This window comes from Antechinus flavipes, chromosome 2 (assembly GCF_016432865.1).
Source record: "Antechinus flavipes isolate AdamAnt ecotype Samford, QLD, Australia chromosome 2, AdamAnt_v2, whole genome shotgun sequence".
Lineage (NCBI taxonomy): Eukaryota > Metazoa > Chordata > Mammalia > Dasyuromorphia > Dasyuridae > Antechinus > Antechinus flavipes.
In genome coordinates this window covers 474,671,816-474,684,357 of record NC_067399.1, presented here as the reverse complement: position 1 = coordinate 474,684,357, position 12,542 = coordinate 474,671,816, and the positions used below count along the sequence as shown (strand labels likewise).

The 12,542-nt window shown below is 42.5% G+C and overlaps 1 protein-coding gene across 3 annotated transcripts in view; it reads left to right on the top strand.

Annotated features, from left to right (window-relative positions):
* LRP3 (LDL receptor related protein 3) overlaps positions 1-12,542 on the top strand; it is a 93,111-nt gene that overhangs the window by 68,891 nt on the left and 11,678 nt on the right. The window contains exons 2-3 of one of the 3 annotated variants that reach the window (XM_051979734.1): positions 3,918-4,189; positions 9,873-9,920. In XM_051979734.1, coding sequence (XP_051835694.1) covers positions 4,117-4,189; positions 9,873-9,920 — 121 coding nt within the window. In that variant the 5' untranslated portion in view covers positions 3,918-4,116. Of the gene's footprint in view, positions 1-3,673; positions 4,190-9,872; positions 9,921-12,542 lie in introns of those variants that run through there. The other 2 variants (XM_051979733.1, XM_051979732.1) reach the window with 2 other exon arrangements.

Genomic DNA, 12,542 nt, shown 5'->3' with positions numbered 1-12,542 from the left:
TGTTGATCAGAATTCCTAAGTCTAGAGACAGGTAGGTTGCACAGTGGATAGAGCACCAGCCCTGAAGTCAGGAGGACCTGAGTCCAAATCTGGCCTCAGACATTTAACACTTCCTAGCTATGTGACCCTGGGCATGTCACTAACCCCAATAGCCTCAGCAAAACAAAACAAAACTCCTAAGTCTTTCAAAATTGATTATATTTACAATAGTTTTGTTATTGTATAAATTGTTCTCCTGATTCAGCTTATTTCACCCTGCATCTGTTTATACAATTCTTCTTGGGTTTTTTCCCTGAGAAACTATGTTTCCTTTTTTTCTTTCTTCTTGCTGATTTTCAAGGATTCTCTGTACAGCTAATGAAGTAATTCCCAGTGACCCTCAGATGACCAAATTTTGCTACATGGTACTCTGGATGTAGGATTTCTAGACAAATGTTGGAGAGATAGATCTATAAGCCCATTACTAAACAAGTTTAGGCCTATTGTATTTTAGAAAGTGGTCTATATCTAAATAAAACTTCTTGGCTCAGGCAAGTCTAGAACTTTTGAGAAACTGAAATAGAAAAAAAAGTTGAACTAGGATGTTATAAAGCAGTTAGGTGAACAAATTTTGGCAAGTGTGTCTCCTGGACAGCGTTCAGCAGATGGGGCCAGGAACAGAGAAGTAGGGGAGAGAACTTATATGCCTTAGAGTGTTTGGCAGAGAGACTCTCTGGCAGTTAGTTCAGCCACAAAGCTAAGGTAGCAGCAGAATTGAATATTATTTGGGTGTCCAGCTTCTGGCATATCCTTGGTAGCATGACTTGCCAAATGGAGTTGCCATGAGTCCAGGCTTAATTTGGTGCATGGCCAATAAGGAGTAATGTTAAACTATCTATAATGGCCATTGTTATGGTGTGTGGATTCAATTCTTATGGATATATTGAGTTCCTGATCCTAAAGTTTCTCATGAATTGCACACCTTTTCCATAGTCTACGGCTTGCCTCATGCTGTATGCATGTAATCAATCTACTTTCTTGCCATAATCATGATTCTTAAATAGCAAAGGATAACTCTTTGGGGGAAGGTTTGAAGATGTAAGGAGTCAAGATATTCCTAGATTCTTGTCTAGAAACTTGCTACTTCATTGATTTCCAACCCAAGATGATTCAAACCTATAGAACAGCCTTGTCTATGGAAAATCAAAATATAAGCAAACATTTTTTGCTATAAAAGATGCATAGGCAAGAATGTCTCTCCTGGATTTCTTTTTTTTTTTTCTGCATCAGATCTGTTGTTTCTTTTTGATTTCTTTAGTTGGTTGTTACCATTATACTTAGACGTTAAAGATGGCTGATCATGTTATTAACAACTAGTATGTGGGAAAATGAACCAGAGAATCATAGATTTAGAGCTGGAAGGGACCCCAGAGTTTATCCAGTCCAACTTTTTCATTTGATAATCTCCCTTAGTTTCAGCCATATCTCAGAAAAAATAACGTATTTCAGTATAATTGTTTTGAAGTAACAAAAGTAAAAACTATGGATACCTAGAAATATGAATGTATTTAGAATAAAGCTTTCTGATATTAACCAACACAGATCAGCTGAATAATGATATCTTACAGTACTGAATCATTTTCCATTTCTTTTACCTTATCTCAACCCTGTTTGGTTAATGGCCATGTGATTGATTTGTTAGGTGCCATATTTAGCAGAAACTATTCAGATTAGTATCAAATTATATAGGTAGTCATTTCCTGTTTCAAGGCTTAAACCCCATTTTGGGCTACATACTAAGTTCCTATTTTTGATCTGAGAGGAACCTTCCAATTTTCAGTTCGTTTGCAAGGCATAGATAACTGACATATCCTGAGCTAACCTGTCTCAGGTTACTGACTCTGTCCTCTTCTCTAAATTGCTGTGATGACTCATCTCTCAGGTGCCACAGGGGAGATGATTTCTAAAATCCTATCACTACAAATTTACAAAGGGAAAAGGGAGTATTCTGTAGCAGAAAGCAGCATGAAGAAATGGAAAAGATTGAGGAAGAATATTTTTATGGTGATGGTGGTGGTGGTGGTAGTGGTAGGGGTGTGTGTGTGTGTGTGTGTGTGTGTGTGTGTGTGTGTGTGTGTGCACAGCTGCATTGAAGTTTTCTCAGATTACTCTAGCTTCAGATGAAAGAAATTTAGTAATATAGGATCTCAGAATTTAGAGAAGGAAAGATTTTTATAGATCAAGGTCACGCAAGTAGTAAAAACTGAAATTCATACTTCAATTTCCTGCTCCTGAATTCATTCCTAGTCTGGTTGTTTTCTCAATGCTCCTTAGCTCATCCCAGTATCTCTCTTCCACTAACTCTTAATCCTTTTATCTTGTACTTGTTGATGTTGGGACTAAAGAAAGGTAGTAAGCAAAGTTGCAGCTTTTGCTCTGCAGCACTCTCCTACATCCCAATTGTTCAGACTTTTGGGCTCTTACACCTGCAAATGTTTAAACTGCCTTTTTTTAGGGAGCCCTTTTTGCTTTGCTTACAGTCTCAAGACTAAATTGCTCAGTGCATATTTCTTAGCAGCCCAGTACTTTCTGTTTTATGGAAGCATTCAGCAGTTTCATGTTATTCAGGACATCATCATCTTGAAAAGAGGGTGTTTGTTTATCTATACGTCCAAGTCTTTATACTTTCTATTGGTGAAGTTGAAAATAGATTTTCTATGAGATAGAAATTTTATAAGTAGCATAGACTTCCTTTCTCCCCTTCCCCCCAATCCCCACTGTTCTATGGAGAATTAAGTAGCTTGATATTTGAATTGTGAAACCCCTGCTGGAGGGTAGGTCTGGCTATTGTAGGTTTGGGTGAGAAAATTGGATGCACAGATTCTCCCTGCTTAAGATTTAGAATTCTCTCATAGCAGGAGGGCCATGCCTTAGCTACCAAAGTGAAGGGAGTTTAGGAAAGGTAAAAAGCTAAAAGCTAAATTATTTCTCTCCTTACTTCCACCTTGCATTTCCCTTCTCCTTAGGGCCGGCCCTCACCCCCACCCCGATCCAAGGCCAAGGCTCTTTCTCTCCCAGAAGAGATCTGATTGGAGGTAGGAGTAGTGTTGTTAAGGAATAAGGTTGTTCATGAGTTTTTGTCTTTTACTGATCTCCCCTCTTTTCAGAAACTAAGGCCTGGCTGCCTGCTATGAGTAAATACTAAATCTTGAAAAAGAAGGACCCGGTGCGTCCCGTTATCCCATTCAGACCAACCACAGTCAGATCAGACCCACATTGACTTAAGTCTTTTGAATATTCTTATGATAGTGGCTCGGACAGCAGGGTTCTTGGAAAAGGAGAACTGGCGGGCGTATAGATAGGCCTCTAATAGGAGGTTCTGAGAGAGGAGGCCTGGCGTGGCGTCCGGAAAGGTCCGGGTCGCACAGCCTGCACCTCGCTAGCTGTCTACCCCGCCACCCAGAATGGAGCAGTGGCGGCTACTCTTCCTCTGCCGTGCCCCGTGGGGCAGGCGGGCGGGTTGGCTTGCAGCTTGCAGGGGAGCTGTCCAGCAGAGGCCTGGGCTGGGGGGCGGGCTACACTCTAGCTGTAGACCCCTCCTCCAGGCGAGGCCAGCCCAGCCAATGGGCTCCCCGGGCCGGGCCATTGCCTAGCCCACGGGGTCGTCACGTGTCTGTCGTCTGGCTCGGTTGGGCTCGGTGCTGATCTCCCTGCTGGTGCTGGGAAGCAGGTTCGGGGACTGGCATCTGCGGGCGCGGAGCCGGAGCCCCGGCCTGCCGGGAATGGATGCGCTCGGCTTCCTCCGGCGCCACCGCCTCGCGCCGTGGCTCAGGGGGCCAGCAGGCAGCAGCAGGCAGAGGCTGGCCGAGCCCGGGGCGCAGGGTGCCTACGTTAGGGCAGCCGCTCCTCCAGCTCCTTCTCCTCCTTCTCCGTAGCAGCAGCGGCAGGAACAGCAGCAGCAGGAGTAGCAGCGTCGTCCTTGAAGCCGCCAGTTACAGCCTTCCCGGGCCCGGCGCGGCCGCCGCGGATGTGGCCCCTCGGCGCCCCCGGGCCTCTGCACAAAGAAGCCTTCGCAGTTGCAGGAGACCGAACTGTCGGAGGCTCCCACGGCTGTCCAGCCCTCTTCCCGGCTGCAGCATGGAGAAGCCACTCGGTGCCGGCTTGGAGGGGGGCCCCGGCGCCCGGGCGCAGCTCGCTGTGGTCTGCTTGGGTGAGTCTGGCTCGGGTGGGGCGTGGGGTGTGTGTGTGGAAAAAGGGGACTTAGGCTTTGAGGCGTGTTTTTTTTTTTTTTTTTGTATGTGTGTGTGCTCCGAAAAGACTTGAATTCCTTTCCCCCCTTTTCTCCCCCACCCCACCCCGATTTTCTCTACACACCTGCCCGGTGGCTCTTCTTCCCCTGATTCCCGGAAGTTGGAGCCTCGTCCAAGGTGGCCCCCCACCATTACCCCATTTGTTCTGGATGCCTAGGTTACTGCGATCTGGAGTGCAAATCTTCCTTAGGGTAGCCAGGTGGGGGGTGGGGAGGAAAGAGGGGATAATGAGCCCTCTAGCTGCCTTCAGCATAACCTGGGCTGCTGCAGCTCTGACTGGGCTGCAACTGGATCTGGGCTTAAAAAATGGCTCAAAAAAATCGCTAAATTTGCAGCTAATTGGAACTGCCTCCCTTCCCTCCAGGTAGCAACGCCAATTGAATTGAACCCTAGGTTCATCTCAGAAGGTCGAAGCGGTGGGCCTGGGTCTGCCCCAGCACTCATCTTTCACCAACCCCATCAGCCTTTCCCGAGAGTAGGAGGTCACAGACAAGATTTTTAAGATTTCAAGGGAACCCATGTTGGAGATTTTACTATGATCTAAAGACAAGTCTGGGGTCTAAAGCATCTCCCAGAGTTTCATTAAACAACCATCATCACTCTAGATCTCAAATCCGATAGAGATTCCATGCAATAGTTGCTAAAGAGAGGCTTCATGGCTCTCAGATCCAGCATTCATTAGGAGGAAGGGAAGAGGGGCTCACAGAAAGCCGGTTGTCTATATGTGATTGGGGGAGGGGTAGTGGCTACTGAGGTTTTGTTGCGTGGGACAGGATTGTAAGGAAGTACTTGGAATATTGAAGCAAGAATGCGAGATCTATAAACTCAAGTATGTGTGGGTTTTGTTTCAGCTTCCATTATCAGTCCTTTTCCTTATTTTCCCCAAAATTTCAGCTGCTGGTTATCTCTCAGATAAAGTAAAATTATTCCCTTGGGGAGCGAGGTCTCTTGCAGGTTGGCCTAGATAGAATTGGCCCCATTTTGTGCCACCTGCTATTTAAATAGGGTCTCTGATTTAAGTGGGTTGCTGTGCAGAGAGCTGGACTTCTGAGACTTCCACATGATGAACAGAATGGCGAGTATTTCAGACTGCTAAGTTTTTGTACTAAAATGACCTCAAATGACCTGCTCTCTATTTAAGTCCAGGCACTTTTGGTGAAGGAGCCTATGCCAAGGGATAGAGTGTAGAGGAGATATGATGGGTGCTGCAGTGGGGTTGGGAGGACTTTCTGAGTTGAAGACAGGAAGGGAATCTGAGAGCTCTTTCCAAATATCTTTTTGCTAACATGCTTTTTTTCAAGACCAACCCATTTTCCCTCCTAAACCACTGTTTCCATTTTGAAAACTCAAAGTATATGCTTAATTCTTTAAAAAGTGTACTTGCATTTACAAAAATTCAAAACTCTGAAAGTCTCACCCCATCTTCTCTCTTTTCTGTCTTCACCATTCCTGGGTGGTGGGGAAAATCCCCACCAAATTCCCTGTAGGTGAATTGAAATCTGATTTTAGAAACTGCCTAAAGCTGTCGAGTTCAGACTTGGGGAGCTGACTCATCTTACCTAAGAGGAGTAAAGCTCTCTGGGCAATTGAAGGAGCCCTCTTGTGGTGTGCGTGGAACCTGGCATTGCTGACATCAGACCCCTTGGGGGTACTGCCAGGCCTACATCTTGCTGCTGCTGCTGCTTGTTGCCTGGGTCTGGAAGCTGTTTGCTGCAACACTGCTCTGTTTCATCTGTAGCTTCTGATTGGGATTTTTCTCTGCTTCCTTAAAGGCAGGGCAGGAAGGGAGGATAGTTACATTTCTTTCAGCTTTCTGCTTAAGTTCATATTAAAATGATTATGAGACCTGAGTTTCTGTTTCTAAATTCTGGGCTTGTGTCTTTTTCATTCATTAAACTAGTCTTTATTAGGCACCACTGTGTGCTAGTCCTCCCTACGGAGATATAGGGTAAGATGAATACCTATTGGTTTCCCTTCACCCACATCCCCACAAATAATTTCTTTCTCTTTTACTCTTAGCCTTTTAATTTGTCTCTCCCTTTGTTTTCCTCTGTCTTGCTTTTCTTTGTAATCTTGGATTTGTTTCTGTAAATGGAGAGAGCATTAGATGCTAGCAACCCAGGAGGAGAGCTGAAGCCCCAAGTCAATAGGTGTAGTAGGAGGTCTAGTAGGAGGCGAGTCTTTTTTTGGGAGAGACCAGAGCCATAGCAACTTTTCCTGGGGATGGATTGTCCCTTCCACTCTTAGATTTCTACTAGATGGTGGCTATTGAAATAACCAGCCAGTGGCACTTACAAACTCTTCTTTCCCTTCTCTTTCTCCTTTCCAGGGCATTTCTCTTTAATATAGTGAGACTCTAAACGCAGAAACAAGTTGGATGGTCCAGCTTGGGTCCTTAGTGAAGACAAGGAGAGCTTAGAGCTTTCTTTGGGACTTAGTAGGAAAATAGTTCCTTTCTAGTGTGTACCCACAATGTGGGTAGGGAAAGGAATGTGGTCTGGAGTTTTAGAAGAGCTGAGTTGGAGAGTTGGACACCTCCAATTTGGAGCCACTGAGTTGGGAGGTTAATTGTTCTCTTCAAAGACTGGAGAAAGACACAGATCTTTCTTACCTTGGAGGTTGGATTTGTACAAAAAGTTTATTTTAAGCTTTATAGTGAGAGGGGACACCTCAGGAGGTTTTGTTCGAAGTGATTTAGAATCTAATTTATTAGGGACAGTGTGCAGGCTCAGAGGTTGATCAGATAGCCCTTTCTACCTTGGTCCTATTCTCCTCTTGACTGCCCACATCCTATATACCCCATTCTATGTTTAAGGTGACCAGAAAAATTTCAATTGTGTGTGTATTTTTTTAGTCCCTTCACATTGGTGGGAGTAATCTGATTATGTGATAAGTGATTTTGAGTAACCTACCAAAAGCCTGACAATGACCACAGAAAGGTGGGATCATAGAAAAGATAAGTTAATTTCATTAATGATACTCAGATGGCCATACTGATCCTTAGGAACTCTGCCAGTGATATTTTTGGGGGGTGGGGTGGCGCAAGGGAGTGAATGGGAATGTCACATAGAAACAGTGATGTTTCTAGCCTCAAGATGATCGTTATTGACTCAGGGCCATTATGTAACTAGATTATTTTAGAAGTAAAATACCTCTCAGTCAGACCGAAAAGTTTTCTTTTATATTTAATTTTAGTTATTCTCTTCTGGTATGCTATTTTTGGATTTATATTTTCTTTTGCCTTATAATTCAGTTTAGTAAATATTTATTTCATGCCATATATATATATATATATATATATAGGAAATGTATTGTGGTTCTTTGGAGGGATGGGATGGGGAAGGGGAGAAGGGAAATAAATGCCAGGAATTAGACACTCAGTTATATGGCTTATCAGATTTCTGAAGCTAGGGAACTGAATAGACTTATAGTCTAGGAAACTTAAGGTCTAGAAACTAAGTGCTTTGGGTTCAGCTTTAGAAACCAGTAGAAGAAGAAAAAAAAAAAAGAAAAAGAAAAGCAAAGGAAGGTAAAAGTCCTAGAGTCAGGGGCCAATATCTCCTGGATCAGTTTCAAAGAGTACATAAACTCCCTGGAAAGTTGGAGGCGAGGGAAGCAGGGAGGCTTAGTCAAGATCTAGGGCTGGACTTTAGTTTTTCTTAACTCATCCTTGTGCACCCACTGAGACAAGATGGGGCTTGTCTTCTAAAAATTCTGCCTGGTGGTGGGGATTAGACAGCTAACTGTAATGCAAAGTAGAGTGCCCATAAATGCTTAGAAAAGGAAAGCAGAACTGGGGCTTGGGGCGGGAGGTGCTTAGAGGAGGGTGAGATCAATTCTAATTCTCAATCTTACCTTGCCTTATGATTTTCTCTAATTGTTTTACAGGTTTGAAACTTGCCTCCCCAGGCAGACTGGGAACATTTTCCTGGGTGTTTTCCATACCACCAAAGCTTCCTAACTGGGCAGTGTGTGTGTGTTTGGGGTGGGGGGGATACAAACAGCCGGATAAAGCTGGATAGATACCTGCAGCTGGTCACTTTGGGGTTTAGGAAGGGGAAGGAGGTTTCGAGGGTATGGGCTGGGGGATAGAAGCTGAGAACTATCTGTGTGGTTGGAGAAGAAGCCTTGCTTTTGTTGCAGGGAGTTTGGGAAAGGGTGTTGGATTGTATGGTTACCCTCTCCAGGGGTGGTTAATTTTTTTCCTCACATACTAAATGATTGTAGCACTCTAACTGATTCTGAACCTGATTAATTAATATATAATAGAAAGTCCTTAAAAGAACAGCTTTGGAAAACAGAGTTCCCTTTTTGGGAGTAGGAAAATTAACAGGGATTTGTATTGGGTGGGGTTATATATATGAGGGTGAAAATGAAGGAGGGAGAAGTCTCTCCTTACTTATACTGGAATGTAGAGACTTGGACTTTCTTTGTCAAGAAACTTAGGACACCTGGGTTTAAAGGCGAAGGTTTTGTAAAAAGCCTTGGGTCAGGTCATTTTTCCATCAGGGCCTCAGTATCCTTGCTGTTGTTTAGTCATGTCTGACTCTCTGTGAACCCAATTGGGGTATTCTTGGAAAAATTACTGGGGTAGTTGCCATTTCCTTCCCCAGCTCATTTTACACATGAGGAAACTGAGGCAAACAGGGTTAAGCGATTTGCCCAGGGTCACACAGCTAAGAAGTGTCTAAGACTGGACTTAAATTTATCTTTCTGACTCTTGGCCTGGCACTCTATCCACTGGGCTACTTAGCTGTATTTAGTCACTTTTAAAATGAAAATAGCAATACATACACAGGAACACGAAGAGATAGTTTGGCGTAGTGGAGAGAGAGCTGGCTCTGGAGCCAGGAAGACCTAAGACTCATATCTTACATCTGGCAAACATTAGCTTGTGGGAACCTAGTCAAATTGTTCAGCCTCTCAATGTCCTAGGCTACTATCTAAAGCTATAAATGGCAGAGCAGGTGCCCTGCATAGAGGAAGCTCCTCATCAGGGGCTCCCTATACTGATGAAATCAGAGGTCTGTTCAGTATGTGTATGTGTGTGTGCTTTCATGTGTGCATGTATACGCCTTGGTCAAGTTCCAGGAGAGGAACTCCCTCTCTCAATTCAGATGGGCACCTGCTCAGCCATTTATAGCCTTGTAAATCCATCCACACACATCCACATAAATTTATGTATACACACTGCCTATTTACAGGGATGTTGTGAGGATGAAAGAAGATAAGATGATGAAGTAGTTTTATTTTTATATGATATGTTTGTGTACATATGAAACAAATCGTGTGTATGTATATATATGATATGTTATGTGTATATATGATATTTTGGGGGCATATTCTATATTATGCATATATGCACATATTATATTATATGTATGTGCTGTATTATATGTACGTATTGCATGCATGTATAAGCTATCTTATGTATATGTGTATGTATACATGTGCTCACATGCTACTGTGGGAAATTTTAAAAAGCAAAGCATGTGATCCTAGACTATGGCTTATATCTTGCTGTATGTAGCCTTTGGGGAATGAGATAAGGTCGGTAACATCCTATTTTTGTGTTTCTTGCAGTGAATCTCTTCTTAACTGGGAGGCTCAGCAGTGCAGTTCCTTCCTTAGGTAAGATATTTGTATCGTTTTCTCCAGGGGATTGAGCTTCCTACTTCCTCTGCTGCTGATGTTGCTCTTTTATCCCCCATTAGGTGACTTCCTGAGTCTGAGCAGAACAGAATCTGACTCTGAGTGTATTTTCCTCTCTGTCCCTGTTTGGCACTGATAATACTGAGAAATAAAGTCTTTTTTTTTTTTTTTTTTTTTTTTTTTTTTTTTTTTTTTTTTTTTTTTTGCTTTTAAGTGAAAGCTTTGTATTTGTGACTCCTGAGGCAACTTTCTTAAGTGAAACTTCTTCAGGGCTAAAGACCATGTCTGAACTGTAGATGCACAGACAAATGTGTATATAGGTAATTACCTATCCCAAGTTAGAATCAGCAGTTAGCTATTGAGTATTTCTTGTGTGCTCAGCACTGTATAAGATGTAGTTCAGGGAGGACTGGCAAAGAAGAAATGAAATAGCAGAAGTTGGTGTAGATTTTTTTTTCTTCTCTCTTCCCGATTTTGACCAGATTCTGATTCTATTTATATTTATTTGAAGAATCCCTCAGGGAACAGGATTTTTTAGGGGCCCATAATCAGACTAAGAGACCAATCACCATGAGCTACTTTCTTTTGGGAGAAACGCAGAAAATTCTTTTTTGTCTTCATTTTTTTTCTAATTCTTTTTAGTATCCAACTCAAGTTGTCTCATTTTCATCATTTTTTTTGGTCTCTTGTGAAAATGAAGGACAGTGTACATCAAGTCCTTCTCATCCTAATGTTAGATTAGGAATACATAACCTTTTTGAGTCATGAACTTTTTTGGTAGTCTGGTGAAGCCTAGGAACTGCTTTTCCAAATAACATTTTTAAATAATTGAAAGAAGTGCTAAATTTCAGTTAGAGGTTAATGAAAATGAACATACAAATTTTTTCCTCCATCCAACTTCACGGACTATCTGAAATCTGTCTACAGATTAGGGTAAGAGCCCTTGTCCTTGAGGCTCCTTCTCTTTTCCAATTTTAGTGGCCATGGTTTTGTACTTTCTCCATGTTTTGTATTTTACTATTGTGTCATCTCTTCATAATATTTTCATGTGGCCTTTTTGAGGGCTGTTTGGGCACTGCCTCTTGAAAACATCTTTCTGCTAAATTATTTTAGGAAGCTTCTTACAGTGACTTATCCCCTGTAAATATTAATATTCCATTTGACAAAACCTTTGGCTCCTTTTGGAGAAGGCCTGGACTCTCTCCATCAATGAGTCTGAGGATAGGGCCCTTGGCCAATGTCTGCAGAGGCAAATATTCTGCTTTATTCTTGCTCCAGGAAGTACATGACATGTTGGAGAAACATCTGGAGCTCTAGTGTTTGTAGACCACTGCATTCTTGAGATGGAGGTGCATTGAACTTAGTAACATCAGGGAAATTTTGAAGCACAAATAGGGCTCTTAGTCAGAAAAGTATGAACATACTTGCAGGCAAGAATAGCCCTGTGTCTGCTGGACTGGAACATCTTTTGTGGGTTTATACGCTCTTCTTTTTACTCAGAAGTCTGTGAATGATGGCCAGATTTCTGGAGGCATTTGAGCAAGTCCCTCACTTTATATATCTGGAAAATCTCTAAGTAGAGACAAAACTCTTTGGAGAAAGTGTTAGATTTTTTCACTTGCATGCTGTTGCCTCACTTAAGGCTTAGAACTGAAGGCTGAAGACTCAAATATTGATCCCCTTTTTTGAAAATCTTTTCAGCCAAAAGTTCATAATCATAGTATTTGCATTTATGTATTTTTAAAGGCAGAAAAGTGTTGTTTTGCTTTGGTGTTTCCTTGGTCCAGGAAATAGGGGAAAGCAGTGGTGTGAGTGTTGAATTTTGTCCTACTGGACATGCTGGGCTGAGATGGTACCCTGACCTATATGACTTAAAGAATTGTGGATTTTATGTCTGATTTGAGTAGGGTCAGTGTAATTGTTTTTCCATTCCCTCACTCATTGGATTTGGATTTGATCTTATTTGGTCTGAGCTTGATACCTGATTATACTGTTTACAATCTGTATGACCTTTCACTAAATCTAAGCCTCAGTTTCCATATATGTAAAATGAGAGAGATGGACTAGATTATCTCAAAGGTCTTTTCCAGCTCTAAATCTATGATCTTGTCAGAGAGACACACATATATACATGCGTTTCTCCTTCTACTCAAGGTACTGCTAAGGGAGAAGTGGTATTATCCCAGGACTCGGGTTTAAGGCTCTCTCATTGACCAGGCCAGCTGGTGATTATTGTCATAGATCTGGCCTTTTCTTCATCTTCACTAGCAGGACTCTCTCATCTTTTACACATTTTCTCAACTTCCTTCCAAGGCTATTCAGTACCAATAGCCCCATGTTGTATATGGGGATCTTGAGGCCAGAAAAGAGCAAACACCTTCTCTGAGTTTGGCAGGATAGATGCCAGGATACAGGATCCCTGAGATGCTTCCTACCCCTCCCCAACCTCTCTCTTTCTGACAATTCAGCACCTCAGCTTTCTGGACAGAAGAATTAGTGCATGTTAAGTAAATGAAACATATTAAAAATGGTATGATATGTATAGGACTGCTTGCCTCTGGGGGTGGGGGTGGAGGGAGGGAGGGGAAAAATCAGAACAGT